Consider the following 20,227-nt stretch of genomic DNA (forward strand, 5'->3'; position numbering starts at 1 on the left):
TATCATAATCAGGTGAAGTAACTGAGAATATAGAAAAAAAGGAGGAGAGGGTGGATGAGGTTTTCTGAAGTGCGACGAGGAACAATCTGGATAGAGAATGTTTCTGGAGGTCCTTGAGGCCAAGGACAAATCCTGTGTGTGTGTGTGTGTGTGTGTTCTTGCATTGAAACCAGACAGTCCTCATCTGACACTGTTGCTGCTTAATGACCTGAACACACACACACACACACACACACCACACACCACACACACACCACACACACACAACACACACACACGACACACACACACACACACACACACACACACACACACACACACACACACACACACACACACACACACACACACACACACACACACACACACACACACACACACACACACACACACCTTTGTAGATGCTGAATAAAATCTATGTGTGTTCAAGATCTATTTTCCTTCCCTCCCTCAGGTTAGCGCAGACTTATTACCTTACATGACCGTTTCACAACAGGAAGCTGATGAATAGACCTACAAAACACACTCACAGCAGAAACATAAAAAGTGTAGAAGCAGCAGACTGCGTTATGTAACTGTGTACTTCAAGGAGATACATCATAACCCATCCTTAATCCCAATGCACACTAGATAATACAGTCACTAAGTTTGGCAAATTATTCAGAGGATTTGTGTTTTTAAATATTTGTAATGGATGTACTCTGAATGATCTGTTTTGGAACAGAGATGAATAAGCCTTTTATGCCTGGAAGGGAAAGAAACTGAAAATATGATTAAGATTAAGAGGAAGGGTTGTTAAGAGTCTGTGCTCTAACTAAAAACAAGACGATGACTTATTTAGTTAAATAAATGAGCAGGAATAACCTTAAATGCCCATCTGAACAACCTTTTAGAAAGGCAGCAGCTACTATTTCAACGTCTCTTTCAAGACAACTCACGTTTGAAAAGTTTATTAACAGCAGTATATAGTTTGAGTTTGCCGCCATGCTCCGCCTCGTAAATCCCCGCAAATGTAATAATTTTACATAGAATATTGATGCTTTGCTCCATTTCCAATTGGCTGGTAAAACAATATTAGGAGCTGGTACATTTTGAGATGTAATGCTTTATTATGAATCCAACAATCCAGATCGTATTTATTCTTGTTGTCATTGATGGGCGAACAATTCTCAAATGTTAACTTTGTAGTGCATAATGACTTAAAGGGGACCGATCATGCAAAATGCACTTTTGTACGTCTTTTATACATGAATATGTGTCCCCGGTGTTCCAGGGAACTCACCAAGTGTCAGAAAACACAACCCTCTCTATTTTCCTCCATACCCAAATCTCTAAAAAAGGGGCTGCAACGGATCTGATAAAAACTGATCCAGATTTGAACACTGTCCTGACGTCAGGACAGTGGCGCTACGGCTATTGGGCCAACTCCACCAATCAGGAGGAGACAGCCACGGCCATTGCCGTTCGAAAGCGCTGGAGACGCTGTAGTACATATGCCAGGCCTGTAGATGGTGCTGTTCTCACTGAATCTGCCCTTGCTAAAACAGATCTAAAAAATGTCAAATTGAGCAAAATGAGGCATGGCTAAAATGCATGATCTGTTTGGTATTTTGAAAAAAAAAAAAGTATAAATATGCCTTATATAGGTATGGTCCTACACTATATTATTCAAATATAGCATGATAGGTCCACTTTAAGTATTGCATACGTTTTTGAACCGACTATGTAGGCTTGATAATTCAAAAGAAAGCAGCAGTAAGTAGGTAAGTGTAATACACTTTTTCAGTAAAGCTTCTTTTTGCAACATTAAAAGGAGTAAAAGTCTAGACTCCAGAACAAACAGAGCTTCAGATATACGTCATCTATGATAAAAGGTCTGTGAATGTATGAGTCACAGCACAAAACAAATCATTCAGGGATCAATAAGAACTGAGTAATCTCTCACTGACATCAAGACTCCTCTGGAAACAGCACAAAGGTATAATGAGTCATCCGTACTATAGAGAGCCATGGAAACAGACAGGTTTTAAATCTTTCTGTGGAGGGGTTCAGCTTAAAACGCTCCATTAATCTTAGACTGCTTCTCCACAGGTGCTTCCCATAGTGCTATCTAAAGTACATCGCCTTTAAAGGGGCCCTATTATGCTCATGTTCAGGTTACATGGTCTTTATTGTTCTCATACTGCCTGTGCTGCAGCACCTCTTTTCACCCTCTGTCTGAAACCAGAGCCCAGTCTGCTCTGATTGGTTAGCTGGCCAGCTCTGTTGTGATCGGTCAACCACTTAGAGATGTCCCGCCCCTTAGTCTATCACGTATAATGTGTTGGAGCGCTAGCCAATAGAAGCCTGTGTGTCACATAGTGATGTCCCTATGATACGGCAGTAAACAAGGGAGTCAAACGGAGGCTTTTTTTCGAAGGAGCTTTTGCGATGCTAACTTCCGGATCAGCCTACATGTCATTTCTGAACCACTCTATAGAGGATTCTCAGTAAAGATGAATGAAAAACATGCTGCACTGATACTAGTTTATTCTGAATTATATCTAAATGTGGACTTTTAATAGTGCAAGTTGAAAAAAATATTAAATATACACACAAGTCTGCTCGCTGTGTGTCTCTGTGTTTCTGTGTGTCTCTGTGTGTCTCTGTGTGTCTCTTTGTGTCTCTTTGTGTCTCTGTGTATCTCTTTGTGTCTCTGTGTGTCTCTTTGCAGATGACAGCCTCTCTCTTGCCGTGGTGAGACAGATGAGACGTTCCACGCTGGATGTTTTATTGTCAGCGGGCCGACACAAGGCGGAGTGTGTGGGTAAATCTGTCTGATTGGGTTCAGAAGGGAAAACACTGAGCGACGCTTTCTTCCATCCAAGAATCCAACCTAATTACCTTACACACACACACATTTTCACTTGTTAGATGCTCTCACACACACTTGTCACACACACACTTGTCACACACACACTTGTCACACACACACTTGTCTCACACACACACACACACACTTGTCACACACACACACACACACACACACACACACACACACACACACACACACACACACACACACACACACACACACACACACACACACACACACACACACACACACACACCACACACACACACACACACACACACACACACACACCACACACACACACACACACACACACACACACACACACACATCACACACACACACACACACACACACACACACACACACACACACACACACACACACACACACACACACACACACACACACACACACACTAAAGGTTAGTGTAGCAATTTATTAATGCACTTGGTCTAAATCAAATCATCAGCAGAGGTTACGATGACCTCTAGTATCTAGTATAGGTGAAGACTAAAAAACGCTGGATCCAGATTACCCATAATGCAACTCATTAGCATCTTTCATTACACCACCTTCAAACCACAACCCCAGGTGTGTATATTTAAAGAATGGCCTGTAATAGAAAAGGAAAGTTTGTACCTTCAGTTTGGACAGTTATATTTTAATCTGAGTCCGGTGAGTCCTTTCCTTTATTTAAGTGACATAATAAACCACTTTAATCAAACTTTTATTAAGTTCCCTATTATACAGCATTTTGACACATCTAACCTCTGACTCTAATCAGGCAATCACTGCAGAGAAATTAACACATTTACCCAAAATGCACTGGGCTGTTGTTTCACCCCAAACCCAAAACATTTTTTCTTTGAAGTGCCTTCAAACGTTAGAGGCTTAAATAATAAAAAGCCTCATACTCACAGCTCATCATTACAAAAATAGGTTGAAACATGGGACCCAAAATCACAAATGACGGCTCAAACAAAAACACAACTCTCTTAAAAATCTTTAAAGGAGGCCATTTTGTGCTTTTTGGGGCTTTCCCTCTTCTGTAGTGATCGATAGGTTTGTGTGCATGTGAATGGTCTGCAAAGGCTAAAATCCCAAAGTCTCCTCCAGAGGGAGTTTCTCTCCCACACACTCCCCCCTGTGACATCACTATGTAACACTTCTATTGGCTAGCGCTCCAACACATTGTACGTGATAGGCTAAGAGGCGGGACATCTCAGAATCACAACAGAGCCGTCCAGCTAACCAATCAGAGCAGACTGGGCTCTGGTTTCAGACGGAGGGTGAAAAGAGGTGCTGCAGCACAGGCAGTATGAGAAAAATAAAGAGCTTTTTGATACATGTCACAGTAGAGACACAAAATACTGATATGAACCATGAGAAGAGCAAATTAGGGCCCCTTTAAGTAAATGCAAATATGTAATTTTCTTTCGAGCCTTGCTGAAAATATACATTGTTGTTCCTCAACTCTGAAGTAAAGAAATGACTGTGGAGAAGGACATAAAGGAGGTGAATAAAACTCAAGGACCAACACTCAAGTCGGGCACAAAAACCTGTGAGCATATAAAAGGAACTCAGATCTAAAGAGAACTATATGTATGTCTCATTCAGTAAAATTGGCCATGAATCTAAAGTAAAACTACAGAAAGCAGGATAGTCTTTGGCAGCTCATAGGAAAGTTTTTCGCCTCCTCCGGTTGTGTGTGGGAGGAAAATGTGGCCATGTTGAGAATAAGAAAGGCCACAAAGGAGATGTAATCACACAGGAAAAGTAATTGTCAGAATCATTCTGACATTTCACCACAATACTTTATCTGCATTTTAATGATACCTCTCACAAGACAACAGGAAAAAGTAACTTCAAAAGTTGAGAAACTCCCACCATAACAGCTTCACATAAAACACACATACACCCACAGCAGAATATGTCACAATCAACAGAATGGCAGCCCACACAACGCACAGCTGACATTTAAATACAGCTTCAACAGCGCATAACAAAACAATCAGAAACTTTAAATTAACTCAGAGAAAAACACTCAGAGGAGATCGTTATTTCAGCACTGACACGTCGTTGAGGCAAATATTGCCGTTTTTTCTAAAAAGTTTCTTATATAGATATTCTTATGTCCCCATTTCAAAAGGAATATGACTGGTTGGATTTTGTGGAGAACCCTTAATGCCAATGCATCCGCCTTTTCTCCAACGTTTGTTTCCCCTGACACTTTCTCTCTTAAAGGTCTCATGTCATGGCCATTTCTAATGATCATAATTCCATTGTTGAGGTATACTAGCTCCTGCCCCCCCCCCTCCCTGTGAGCCCAGTGGCCGTCTGCGAGACAGCGAGACACAGCGAAACCCAGTCCGAACACACACACACACCTGCAGCCTGGCTGGGAGTTTGTGTGTGTGCCCAGGCTGAGTTCCGCGGTGTCTCGCTGTCTCACCGACCCCACACCAGTGAGCCAGCTCACAGTGTCCCGCTCCTCGCAGCAGCGAGCCTCGCAACGTCCCGCCGAGTGTGTGTGTGTGTGTGTGTGTGAGGAAGTCCGCGGATTGGTCCAAACGTAACGGCTCCGCGGACATAACGTCACTATACTCGAAATACGTCACTATACCCAAGAAGTAAACAATGAAAAAAGAGAAATGTCCAACGAGGCGTTCTGGGGCAGCATAGACAGGTCTTTTCTGTGTTAGAGTTTTACTCGCTACAGGGTGTACTTTGAGGGTTTGTGACTCTGCAGACCGTTTACATGCAGAAAAAAGCTTCATAACACACAAGGGGACGGGTAATAACCAGAAAAGCATGACATGGGACCTTTAAATCAGTGTGATGTATACATGATGTTGGTAGGCCTAAATGATCTTTACTTCGTTGTTTTACACTGTTTTGTGATTTTCTACATCATCTTAAACTCACTGCGTGTTCATTTGAGTGTCACAAAGGGAAAGTTCAACATGCTGCCACTATTTCAATGCAGAATCTCCGTCATAAATTCTAAGTATTCAGGATTGTGTTTACAATGTAGGAAATACAGAAATGATTTGGGATGGGATTTTAGCCTTTGCAGACTATTTCAATAAAGAAAAAGCCTATAAAACACACTAAGGGAAAATAAACTCTAAGTAGCATAAAAGGGCCTCTTTAAAAAATAAAGTGGCATAATAAAAATAGTGGTTATAGCAGAACAGTTGCATTGTATCTCAGGTTGAACAGTACCATGGTATCCAATTATGTCAATAAGCAATACGTTAACTTCATCTTTAGTTGTTGTTTTGTACTTTTGACAGAACTGCTAGTTTCCTCCTGCTTCTAGTCTTTATGCTGAGCTCGTCTAAACAAATCCCCACTGCGACACAAACATGAGATCTCTAAGTGTATTTATTGTAAAGCTAATGTAAGATTATGAGAAAAGCAATAACATGAATCCACCGTCGATGTTGAGCAACACATTCCATCTACAACTGTATCCCCCGGATACGATTCCACACTGCTGCCATGGCAACAGTCAAACCAAAGCACTGCCATGCCGCCCCCCGGTGCAGCGCCATGTGTTCAGTCATCACATCACTGGCATAGCTGCTCTTAAATCACCAGATCCCATATCAATGAGCAGAGCAAAGGGCTGGAAACACACTATAAAAAAACAGGTGGAAAACAGGAAAAGAGAAAGATTACGGAAAAACATGATTACCAAAGAAAAAAGGTAGGGGAGGTGACAGCCAGGAATTTGGTTTAACTTTACTTTAAATGGGAAAGCAAGCATGCCTGTTCTTTTCAAGCAAAACCAAGCTTCTTTATGACCTGAGGGTAAGAAAAGGTATTCCCTAGATTCCCCTAGATTGAGCATGTTGGAGGAAATCAAATAGTTTAGATCAAATATATATCAAAACAGACTTTTTTTGTAGGTTTGATAACCTGTGCCTTCTCAAAATATTTACACAATGACATTTTTGGGGTAAGGCAAATAAAGAACAGCTTGAATTGTCGCTTAAATTCAGAAAATTATATTCATTTGTTGTTGTGCTGTTTTTAATTCAATGATATTGAATTCATAGATTCACTTAGATTCAAAATCTAAGATGGTATCTTGTGTTATATCACAATATCAAAATATAATATCAATATAGTAACCTGCCCAACGTAAAGACGTTAATGTGCAACAAAGATCAGCAGAACAATAAGAAGTTTAGGTAATGTTACTATATTAGGATTAATGACTAAGCCTGGTGTAACACAACAGCAATGGGACATTTCTTCACCCTATCCAGGAAAAGTAACCTTTAAATCTCACTATAGTTTCCATGCTAATATTTTCCAGGTTTTCCAGGACCCTGAAGCCGATGACAGGGAGAAGGAAAAGCTTGAGATGCAGACGGAGACTGAGACCCAGACAGCAGCAGGAAGTTATTCCATCTGCTGCCAAATTAAGAGCTGATAAAATACTCCTGCAGCTGTGAACTCCTGACACTTCAGACCCTTTAATCTGCGATAACCCCCCGTGAGAAAACACACACACACACACACACACACACACACACACACACACACACACACACACACACACACACACACACACACACACACACACACACACACACACACACACACACACACACACACACACACACACAACACACACACACACACACACACACACACCACACACACACACACACACACACACCACACACACACACACGACACACACACACACCACAACACACAACACACACACACACACACACACACACACACACACACACACACACACACACACACACACACACACACACACACACACACACACACACACACACACAACACACACACACACACACACACACCTACACACTTTCTACTCGGCTTTCATGGCCTGTGAGCTGATGCCTTCCTCAAGTTGCTAACTAAGAATCAAATTGGTAAGGTTACCCAACGCTGTCCAATAAATGTAGTGGAGTAAAAAGTGAAGTATTTGCTTGAATAATATTAGCTAAACTTTAAGGATCCCAAATTGGCAAACTGTTTGAATAGGGATTTGTTTTATTTATTGGGAAACTATTGACTTTAGAAAATGTTTGATTGGGAAAATTTAATTGGTAATTGTTTAATAATAGGAAACTGTTAAATTTAAAGAGTGACAAATATACTTAAGTCAAATACTTGAGTAAATATACTTCACTGGCTTCGAGGTGCGTGTGGTGCGTGTGCGGTTGCGTGTGTGCGTGTGCGTGTGTGTGAGACAGCATGTGTACCAGGATGGCAGTAATCTACAGGTGAGCTAGTATAAGGTAATGACTGGGTTTGTAAGTGTCTGAATGTGAAGCTGAAAAAGGGCAGCTCTGTTGAGCCTCTGCATCCTTGGATGAATATAAAAGTTTACAAAAGAGCTTCGGCCTCAGTGAAATCCTCAGAGCTTCATGCCGGCTCACCGGAGCTTTAAATAGCAGCTTTAATGGGATGTTTTGGATGGCGCCTGGGGCAACAGCTCAAATGGTTTCTCCTGTTTCCTTCGCAGTGGTGCGATGTTAATTGTATAATTAGAGTTCACAGCTAAAAGAAGGTGCATGTTCACCAGCCGGCAACATAAATTAATGATAATTACATAGTCTTTTAGTGTTGAAAGATACACTGTAATTAGATGAGAGGAAATCATGAATATTTACATTGAAGCATGTACCGTGTAGTATTAACGATATCATTCAAACGATATGAATGTGGTTACCCAAGCAAGGAGGATCAGAACAGAAGAAGGTGAAGCACAATTCAAGTATTAAACTACAGCCTGATAGCAATAACAGATGAAAGGTCAACGGATTAAATGGTTATTGGCAGTGATGAGCTGCGATTAAAAAGTTCCAGCCTCCAGCAATATATTTTGCTCTTATTGAACTTATTAATGGCCCCCAATAAACCAAACCCTGACCTGATGGAAATCCATGATAAAGATCTGTCTGTTCAAGAATATTTTCAGTTATTCCTTTATCTAAGCAGCCAAACAAAACCTCCAGTCTTCTTTACAAGTACTACTCGGCTTCAAAGGTGATCTTATAAGATTTACTTGTAGACATTACGGGAAACACACTTATTCGCTTTCTGAGAATAAAGATAATGAGAGAGAGAGTTAGTTAGTTTAGCAAAAACTTTAAACAAAAAAAAAGGGTTAGGGCAAAAAAAAAAAATGGTGCAGCCCTATTGACAAAATTGAAAGAAAATCCTTACATTCAATATACGAGAATGGTACAGACATGATGTCAGAGTGACTTTGAGCCAGGGACGCGGGAAGTCAGGCGGGGTGCGGGTGCGGGTGGGTGCGGGGGGTGCGGGGCCTCGCAGCGGCGAAACTGTGGCGCGGAGCCACTGGACTTTGATTGACAGCTGCCAGGAAGCCCGGAGTTGCCAGGTTTGATGAGTGACAGCAGCAAGATTAGTTGGACGAGATTGATTGGAGAAGTTGTCCATAAAAAACTATTATATTCGTAAAGTGTATAGCTAATATATATATCAATTAATTTTATATAAAACAATATATTTTTGAGTGGGCTGTATCTGTCGAAATCTGCTAGCTACTGTCATGTTTCCTACAGTAGGTACCCTCACCACCCTCTGTAAAGCCTTACGATTGAGGGCGGTGCAGCTGCCGTACCAGGCCGTGATGCAGCCAGTCAGGATACTGCTCTATGGTGCACACTGAGGACATGCAAATATGTTTGTTGTCTACTACAAGACAACCAATGATCTTAAAGACTAAATATATATATATATTTAGTTAGTGAACTTTTTGGCGTTGAGTCAGTTACAACTCTTCGCCAACAGGTGGGGTGCTGCAGCCCCCTCAGCACCCCCCCTTCCCACGTCCCTGCTTTGAGCACCAAAATCTCTGATTATCATATTATATGTTTTATGTTTGTTTAATCTACAGACAGAAATGTAGTTAACCATAATTGTATTTTTTTGTTTTGTTTGAATGTTGACAACAACATTCTGGGAAGTGTTCGTCTGTTTTTCTCAGAGGTATTGTTGCGGCATGTAACCACAAATTGCTGTTTTGACACACCTGTTGTGTATGTATATGAAATACTTGTTGAACAGCGGGCTTTAGAGGTTTTGGGAGGGATATATATAAACTTTATAGAGTCAGGATAGCTGTTTCCTGCTGCGTGTAGTCCTTTTACAAAGCTAAGCTAATAGCCTTCTGGCTCCAGCTTTGTAATAGACACACATTAGAGTTGTATTGATCTGTTGCAACTCTCAGCATGAAAACTAATAAACGGATATTGCAAAAACTGAAAGTATTCCTTAAGTATTGACCTGTGTGGGACTTGATACATGAGTGCCTTTTAAGTTATTATCAACTGCAGACAAAAACTCTTAAAAGGGGCCCTATTCTGCTCATTTTCAGGTCCATATCAGTATGTAGTGTCTCTACTGGGACATGTCTCCATGCTTTAATGTTCAAAAATCTCTTTATTTTTCTCATACTGCCTGTGCTGCAGCACCTCTTTTCACCCTCTGTCTGAAACCAGAGCCCAGTCTGCTCCGATTGGTTAGCTGACCGGCTCTGTTGTGATTGGACAACCGCTTAGAGATGTCCCGCATGCAATGTGATGGAGCGCTAGCAAATGGAAGTGCGAATGTTACATAGTGATGTCACTACGGTATGTTCCAGAAGTAGACAAAGGAGTCCAATGAAGGCTTTTCAAGTGTGGGAGAGGAACTTTGGGATTTCAGGCTTTGCAGACCATTAACATGCACAAAAACCTAAACAACACAAGCAAGGGAAAACCCCAAAAAGGATCATTCTTTTCAGTCAATATTCACATGTGGGTTTAACCAGTCTTCCAAAGCCTTAATGTCTTACCCTCAGCTGTGTGTTGCATAATCACAGCTAATAAAGTCCTGAAGTGTGCCGCTGCAATATTACACTGAGTAATGCAACTATTCTGCACATGCACTATAAACCACTTCTATCATGTACAGAGTTCAGCATCTATTTTCAATAACCACACATCTACACACACCTAATGCTGAAGTGCCAGAGGTGTGTGTGTGTGTGTGTGTGTGTGTGTGTGTGTGTGGTGTGTGTGTGTGTGTGTGTGTGTGTGTGTGGTGTGTGTGTGTGGTGTGTGTGGTGTGTGTGTGTGTGTGTGTGTGATTCTCATAGCAGCTTGGACAGCTTCTCGCCTACGCAGCTGCTAATAAGACTTGTCCATCAGTCACAGCGAGGGAAAATGTAACCTGGTACATCTGTGTTGAAAAAGGAGAGCTGGACATAAATGAGAGACAGAGAAAGCACTCTTGCTTTACAGGAGAAGAGTGAAGTGGAGAGAAATGCAGAAGTAGATGAACACAAATATGACAGGAAGGTATATAAGTCAAAGTGTGTATCTGTGTTCAGCGACAACAAACCGAGGCTGGCAGAAAAGCACTACCACCTACCCACTTGTGAAAAATAAGGCTCACTGAGAGAGACTTGAAATGTTAAAAATAATATTAAACATATGCTTAGATTGCTGCTCTGGTAGTCAGACACATTGCTACATCTGCTACCAAATGAGTGCTTTAATATGAGCAACATTTATGCACATTTCTTCCATTTATTTTGCCTAAAAGAACATTTTTTAAATCAGATATTGAAAAAAGCATCTCCAGTTTTCTACTTGTTATGTTTGTCTCGAGCACACGTTGCATACATAATTCATAAGATCTCTGAAGTGACAGGTTCACATCTTTTTTCTGACTAATTCAAATGTATTCGAAAGAGAAGGACGGCAAAACAAGGATTAATATAAAAAGATAAAAGGTAGAAACAGAAGATGAAATGAGAGGAAAATAAAAAGGAAAAGCAGGAGAGAGACGGAGAGATCTCTGAGACGAAGACATATGACAGATAATATGAAGAACGAGAAGTCGAAATGACAGAAAACGCGGGACAGGGGCGGGGACAAATTGAAATAGATAGAACAGGAAATGGAAAGGAATGAGACGGTGACAGAAACAGAACAAATGAACAGGAGGTGAGAATGGTTATTACATGATATGATTACATTTGAATTGCGTTTCATCATTTGATTAGAGGGTAAAAAAAAAGGCTTTACTAATTACTCCTCAATGAATTAGTAAGATGTATGCATGAAACATTAAAAAAACATGCCATCACACACATTATAGAAAACATGAGACTAATAATTAGGTTGAGATAAGAAAACCAGTATCAAACATTTCTAGAGAGCCAAAATCTTAACTGTCTTTCTCAACATCTTTCTATCAACAACTAAACTCGAATATAAGTCAGAGTATTTCAATGGTAGTGAACAGTATATATACTGATGGCATTAAGTGTGCCCTCTATCACCGAGTATGTATTATATTAGTAAGGGCCGATGATCTGTTATTCGTTTTCCTCTGTGTATTTGTTATAATAATCGTGAATGAGTTGTTTTTACGAGTGTATGTTTTATAGTGAATGCTAAATGTCCATGCTTTGAAACCCCTTCAAGCGCTTTTGCTTATAAAACTCAGTATTCACCCCTTCACTCATTCATAAAGAGGCTGCTATACGAGGTGCAACCTGTAAGAAAACATTCACACACACACACACAGACCGCAGGCCATGCCATCAGGAGCATTTGGGATTAAGTATTTTGCTCAATGACACTTCAACATGTTGACTGCATGGGAATTCCCAGTTGAAGCACAACCATCCACCAACTGAGCCACAGCCTCTCCTATATATGATTGACCAAAAAGAAAGCTTTAGAAACTCATGAATCAAACCTTCCAGAGACTCTTCCTCCCTCACCACATTCAAAAAATCACTCAAAACCCACCTGTTCAACAATGCATTCAACCACTGACCACCACCCCCCCCCCCAGGGGTAGACATTAAGGGTAAAATTCCACTGGCCCGAATTGTGTTAACACTGGCCCCACCATTGTAACCACTGGCCCAAGAGCATTTGTCCAAAAAATCGACTAATAATGAAGAAAATGAACACATTTGTTGCAATAGTAATGTATGCACAAACTACATTACTACTTCAGGGTATATGCAGGAATCCTGAAGTCAAAGTTAAGACCTTTTTTAAGACCCTTTCCATACATTTTAAGACCTCATCTCCACTTTGAGTTTTAACCGATTACATTGGCGACACACTTTACCTCACATTTACTATATACAGTATTGATTGTCCTTCCTCCTTATCTTCCAACCATTTGGACGCAGACTTGCATTTCCCCATAACGATGTTGTTTAACAACCGGCGTAAACGGACCTTCGCGATGTCCTGTTCAGATGACGTCAAATCCAACGGGATGCCATAAATAAACTACACAGAATCACACTGCACACCTACGCAATGATTACATTCAGGCACACTGTAGAATACAACCTCTTTGGACAATTTATATACTTATTGAAAACAAGCTACACAATGTAATACCTTGGAAAACACCGTTTAATACTTTTTAATAGCCTTCATTTTCGCTAAATTGATTAATCAACTTGTAATACTTTGTAAGACCCCGCGGACACCCTGTACTTGTACTACAACATTTGAATCATCAGTTCCTCCTAATTTTCCTCAATTGTTCATATTTGGTTTATTAAAATAATTATATTGTGGTCATTGTTAAAAAATGTCTGCTATTATCATTATTATGAGTATTATTATTTGTATAATGCGCTTTCTGCCTTCCTGTCAGTAGGAGTTAGACACGTAATGGCTTAGTAATAGCCTAGATTAGAACCTTCATTATCCTAAACCTCTGGGACATTTCCCTATAGCCAATACCTTTAAATGTTCTACTCACTTACTTGTCAGCATAGGTCGGCATTGATGTACAGAGCCGACAAAAGACCTTGTTTATATTGGCATCATATTGAAGCCAACTCCATCGATCAAGCTGGCTGAAACTTTCTCTCCCTCTTCTTCTCACACTCTCCTTTAACTCCTCCGGTGACTTTCTTTTATTTGAAGATTGTTTTTTTGCCCGGCGCTTGGCCGGTTTACCGCTGGTATTAAAAACATTTAGCAAATGGTTAGGTGGCGAGAAGTCTGTAGTGAACGCAGCAAACAGCTGTTTGCTTTTCACCCAACAACAACAACCGCCTCACGAAACGCTATGTTGTAGCGTTAATAAACAAAACAATTTAACAAAATTGCTTGTCAAAATACTAATACCACAGGACCATTTTTTTTTTTTTAAACCAATATTTTTAGTGGCCCGAGCGGGCAAGTGTAAAGTACGTTATGCTGGCCCGGGGGGTCTAAATAGTGCTTACGGGCCAGCGGGCCATTTATAATGTTTTATTCTCTGTCAAAGCGTCTTTGAGTTTTTAGAAAAGCGCTATATAAGTGTCATGTATTATTATTATTATTATTAAATGTGAATCAGTGTTATTTGTATATTCTAAAATAAGCATACTCTTATTTGGGAAGATTCTCTCCACTGAAGGACACGTTTTAATTTAAGTCGAGTTAGAAATGAACCTCAGGGCAGGGTCTTTAAAGATCTGCCAGCTGAAGCTCTGGAGGAAAACATCAAGCTTTCAACTCCAGGAGGTGGCTCCACTGATCTCCAGGTCCTTCAGCTTCACAGAGTCACACTTACAGCGGGGGGGGGGTTCAGATCCAGACGTGAGGTGAAGTGAAAGTTGAAGGAGAGACTCACTTGAAAGCCTGACCCTCTTGAGTTAAGAGCTATTTAAAAGTAAGTTAGCCAGCTGTGTGCACACATACCAGAAAACAACTGTTAGGGGTTATTCATTAAGAGTCTCATTGACATTAATATGTTTAATGCCTAAGAGAAAATTATATATTCAAGTTCAAATTCTTAAGTGGCATTGCACAGAAACACAGAGAAGCTAACCAAATATCCTTCAGTATTAAAAACACTTTCCTGGATCAATTAGTTTCCTCATACTAGGGGCAAGGATTAATGTCGGATTAACAAAGTTTAAGCACTTATTAAATGCTATGTTTGTCTAATGTTTGTCTTCTTGGAGTTTCAAAGTTAATTTTAAAGGATTTCAATATGTTGAGGCGATCAAAAGGAAACTGTAACCCTGAGAAAGCCTGATTTGTGGTGGAGCCGATGAGTGAGTTAACTAATTTTTTAATATGTACAAATTGTGAAATATGTTTTTCTGTATTTAATCTGCATGTCACAACTTTAAACCAGTCAGTGTTGCTGTTGGCTAACCAGGTCTAATGGTGGAATAAGTTATTTGAATTTTAAGTGTTTTTATCCTGTTTTCATGCTCTGATTTTATACAATTTAGTTAAATGTACATTTCTGTATGTCCATGTTGGATCCAAACTGTGTGTGCTTTTGTTTGAGTTTTTTGTTAAATGTGTGAAAAAAGTGTCTCTTGTGCATGATGTTATAACGTCACATTGAAACTGAACAAATGGTATAGATAGTAAAATGAAAAATGGCCATGTCGGAGCGAAGTCAAAAGATAACTAATATTGAATTTATCAAGTTAAAACCAAAGATAAAAACAGTCTGAGAACTTTCTAAAGAAATGGAAATAAACAGGTGAAAGTATTAAAAGCAGCATCTTGATCAAAAGGCTTTGATTGGTTGTTGGTATCATCGAAAGCCTTAGAGCAGGGGTGTCAAACTTAAATACACAGTGGGCCAAAATAAAAAAAATGGGTACTAGTCGACCTAACCCTAACCCGGACAGGTTCAATGTTAATTGCAGACCTTATTGAAATGAACTTATTGCACATATTAAACCTGGAACTAACACAGCCTAAATGATTGCCTATAAAAACAATATTAAACATTAAATAATCAGTTGCATTCATTTCTTATGGCTCTATCTGCAGATTTTCCAGAGTCATTTCTTATGATTACATTTTTCCACAGGCCAACAACAGCTTCAAAAAAACTATTGCCAAACATGCCCTGTTGTCGCAAGAAAGAAAGTGCAGAAGGAAACATCCATGTAAACTCAGTGTGCTGCTCTGTGATGCTAGTTCAAGCCAGATACTTGGCATCTCATCTTGGGTGCAAGTTCATCAATGTTTGGGGTCAGGCTCTGAGGGGAGGAGACCCTCAGGATTGAGTGAAGGTGCAATATACCAGCGGGCCAGATCTAATAGTAATTAACAATTATCCTGCGGGCCGAAATGAAATCCACCAAGGGCCTGATTTGGCCCCCGGGCCTTGAGTTTGACACGTGTGCCTTAGACTGATCCACAAAGCCTCTCGTCAAATATCAACAAAAAATCTATTTAAACAATTTAAACCCTAACACCATTTAGAGCCTTGAAGTTACACAAAGTATATTCAAGGCTCTAAATGTTAGAGCTCTGAATGGTAGGGTGAAGGAAAAATATACAGTTTTCTTCATTTTTGGATCATAGACACATTTCCCCAGCGTTTTGACCCTTCCATTTCTACTGCAATGCAAGTCAAATGTCGAAAGAATCACCATGACTGCTGCAAAGGTATGAATTCAAGTGTGATGTTTGAGAGTTTCATGCTGCCCCCAGATGTATTCTGCAAGCTGACATTCACATTCACCTCCTGAGGGCTTCGGCAGGTACATTTGACTTGCTAAAGGAAATGGTAAAAGTGCTAGAATAAACAGAGCTGTATCCAGAAAGTGGACCGCAGAACTGAACACATAGAAACAATATGATTACTGTTATCTTCCACCAAAACTGATGCACAGTGCCAGGAGCAAAGATGTTGTTTTTCTTAAAGGATTGACAAAGGCACACACGGGGTGTTTCTCAATGTCGAGTACGCTTGCTTGGTAGCACATGTCTTCCGAGTCACCTTACATTTTCCGCCACAGATTTGGGGAAATTGGGTCCGTGCGCAAAGCATGGTGGGGATTTTAAGACCGCGGAGTCTACACATGTGCAGCCTCGAAATTTCTCCAAACGAAGTACGCCAGGCTCGGTAGATTTCCAAGTATACTGGAGATTGGAACAGTCCTTCGGCGGCACTCGATGACGTAGTATGCTTGAAATAGTGGCTCTGGAGCAGCTTTACTCGAGATTGAGAAACACCCACACACTCTCAAATTCTAAATCCCTGTGCAACCTTCCCGAATAGTTTTTTTTTCTCTTGTTGATTTTGGATTGTTGTGGAGCTTTTGCTATGAAAGATTCATCAGTGCTGCATCACAACCATTTATTGTAACTGAGACCTTAGAGATTGTCTCCATTGTGGTGAAAGTCTGGTGTGGGTTTAGTCTCTGGCAGGAAAACATTTCATACACAAAGCCGTTAGAGTGCAATGACCTCTAAAAAGGCATGAGTGTGTTTATTCCAGAGAGACCTGCACTCAGTGATAAACCTTCATTTAAATAAAAAAAAATAATAATTTGGAGTTGGACTCGCAGTGAAAAACCTTCTGGTTAAAAAACAAATTGTCGTTATTATCTACCAACTGCACAGACATCGAAGTGGCTGACAAGTGCAAACATGTCCCTGTTCCGGGGATAAAGTTGGCCATAACACACAAGGACACAAAAACACACTCCAGTAAACACTTATTCACCTTCTTGTCAGGGACGGATGAGAAGATAACACAACTCAAATCCTGTCACGTTCAAGGCCTCGAGACAAAACCAGCTGATCTAACAAGTTGTTCTTCGTTGCGTTGTTGCTGGAGTTTTACTTTTTCAGGGTTTTTGACCTTCTTTGAAATAAATGAAATTGTACCAGACACCTGGAAGCCTCTCTGCTCTTTCCTGTCTAGTTTATAATAACAATTAAATACGAAATGGTCCCCTTGGGGATAAATAAAGGGTTAGCTAGTCTGGCTTTCAAGGGTAAATTCATCCAACGAGCAGCATCTCTAAAGCTCACTATATTGTGTTTGTTTAATCCATACATTAAATGAAGTGTAAAGGAAATACATGTTTGTGAGTATGGCAAATGTGAGTTACTATTCCTCTGCTGGGAGTAATGACTTCCCGGAGTTTTCAAATCATCATGAGGTCTTTTATCCTGCTAACTGTAGCCTCTATGCTAAGCTAAGCTAACCAGCTGTTTATTTAACTGACAAACAAGTCAGTGGTATACATTTTCTCATCTTACTTTAAGAAAGAACGGGATGCAACAAGAAGTACATTCAGCAGCATTATCCAACTCCAATGGTCCAAACAGGAAAGCAGATCAAGCTTTTACTGAGCGCTGCTATAACACCAGACAGTAAAAACACTCTTGGGTTGTGGTCGAATAGTCCGTTTTGCTTAGGGACAATCCTAACTGAGTGAAATGACCAGGAAGTCAGTGGCAGCCATGATAAGAGCCGTTCAATTCTCTAGTCTAGATGATAGGAAAGGAGGTTTCAAACTTCCTTTATAACCTCCTTTAGCTTAGGAACCACTGGACCTCCCTAACCGAAAGGAGAGGAGAAAAATGCTGCCCCCACAATGCCTTGCAGCCGCAGCATTTGCCGTCACACAACAGTCGGGCGGTTCACGGAAACAACCGATTATGAACGAGAAATGATATCATGAAAGTTACGGTGCTTATTAAGCATTTTAAAACGTATGTGGTAAGTTGCCAAAGTGCTTTGTTTTGAACGTTCATCAGTATTATAATCAAAAAGAGAAATATGAACGTTAGTTTTTACTGAAATGATCAAATAAAGTCAACATTTCAGTCTTTACTGAGCTGTGTGGGGTTTGTTCAACTTTTAAAATATGTTTGAATGGTGATATACACAGTGATAGATGTTAAGGACTAACGTTTATAATAAATACATTTGTATTGATTTTAAGATATTTTCATACAGTCATACGTATTGGGATCATTTGTATTAATGTGCACCGGAGGGAGAGGGTGACGAGCATAAGTTTCACTTTCCTTTTTTATTTCAATTCCAACTTTAGTCATGAAGAATATGTTTCTCTGTTGTCCCCGTTCATAAAGCATAAAACAACAGCATCAGAGCACGGTGCAGAGTCTCTAGATGAGTTTACAGTAGTCCCTCGTTCTTATTAAACATCCATGTTGTAGTCCGCTGTATAGAAAACTGTAGTTTCCATAGTTTCCCCACAGCAGCAGACGCACATTTATGACCTCCGCTGGCGCATCATAAACACGTCGGATAGTGAAAGTGCACTCGGATTCTCTAAAGTACCGCAGTCTCTTCTCCTAAATCCTTTTGAATTCTCCTATCCACTATCCCTTAACCCCATGACGTTTCACTCAGAGGTAAGGAATAGACGATAGGGTTAGAACTTAGGAGCTGATTTTTGGACTATTCGACCCGCAACCCTGGTTTATCTATTAAAAAAGCAGGGAAATAAAAGGCCCACGTCCTGACTGAAAAACTAGACCCTTTTCTCTTTAAAGCTGCTGGATACCCACTGAATAAAGTATACTGGCTTAACTTGAGAAGCAATATGTAAATGATTGCTTTAAGGCATGGGTAAGAAGTCACAGTTAAAAAGAAGTTCAGACACAAACTCATGAACAGTCAACTACAAGGGCAGAAGAGCATTTTCCTTAAATCCTTTTAGATTTGCCTCAATATCAGCAACATCACTTATAAGGAAGTGATCAAATAACCCAGTCACAGCATAGCATTCAACTCAGAGATGGAAACACAGAATTTAATGGGCCAATTTAGCATTGAGAATATCAAACCACCTGGAGAAAGTCAAAGTATCACAAAGCATTGGACATCAAATATATATGTTCTCTTCTTCAACAGGTTATTTGAGGTAATGGGCTGCAGATAAGTGGGGAAAAAAAAGTAATAACTCACTGTTCCTGCAGGATGAAATCCATGTTCTCCGCAGAGATCTGCCCGCTCACAGGATGGCGAAACGCCGTGGTCCTCTGGTTATGACTGAAGCGACAGAAGAAAGAGAGAGAGAGAGAGAGAGAGAGAGAGAGAGAGAGAGAGAGAGAGAGAGGAGACAAAATTAGCTCCAGTGAAATCTCTGTGAGGGTATCACTGTGGATTTTCACCCCCACTGTGAGCACCAGTATAGCCGACACGAGCCGATCATTCCCCGGAGGAGTAGTGGGATTACAGGCTCTCCACCCTCATGGGCATTTCGTCCATGACTTTCCCAGCCCAGTGTAGAATGTGAGGGCTGGCTGTGGGACGTCCCCCCCCTCCCACCCCACCCTCCACAACCCCACCCAAACGTCCTGTACAGCAATCAAAAGTCGGGCTCAGCACAAAAAGCTGGCCAGTGCAGGCAGGGCCTCCATCAGTTATAGACTCGGCCAGTCGCTCTAAGCCTCTAGCACAGCGTCAAAGCATTCGACAGGGAAAACAACACGCGGAGGAATGAGGGGTCACAATTAGTGTATGTGCGTGTGTGTGTGTGCGTGTGTGTGTGCGTGTGTGCGTGCGTGTGTGTGTGTTGTT

At 40.6% G+C, this 20,227-nt stretch overlaps 1 protein-coding gene across 4 annotated transcripts in view; it reads right to left on the bottom strand.

Moving 5' to 3' along the window:
* plekha7a (pleckstrin homology domain containing, family A member 7a) overlaps positions 1–20,227 on the bottom strand; it is a 150,781-nt gene that overhangs the window by 54,563 nt on the left and 75,991 nt on the right. For all 4 annotated transcript variants that reach the window (XM_034149151.1, XM_034149149.1, XM_034149152.1 and 1 more), the window contains one exon: positions 19,613–19,696. In XM_034149151.1, coding sequence (XP_034005042.1) covers positions 19,613–19,696 — 84 coding nt within the window. The remainder of the gene's footprint in view (positions 1–19,612; positions 19,697–20,227) is intronic.

This window comes from Trematomus bernacchii, unplaced genomic scaffold (assembly GCF_902827165.1).
Source record: "Trematomus bernacchii unplaced genomic scaffold, fTreBer1.1, whole genome shotgun sequence".
NCBI lineage: Eukaryota > Metazoa > Chordata > Actinopteri > Perciformes > Nototheniidae > Trematomus > Trematomus bernacchii.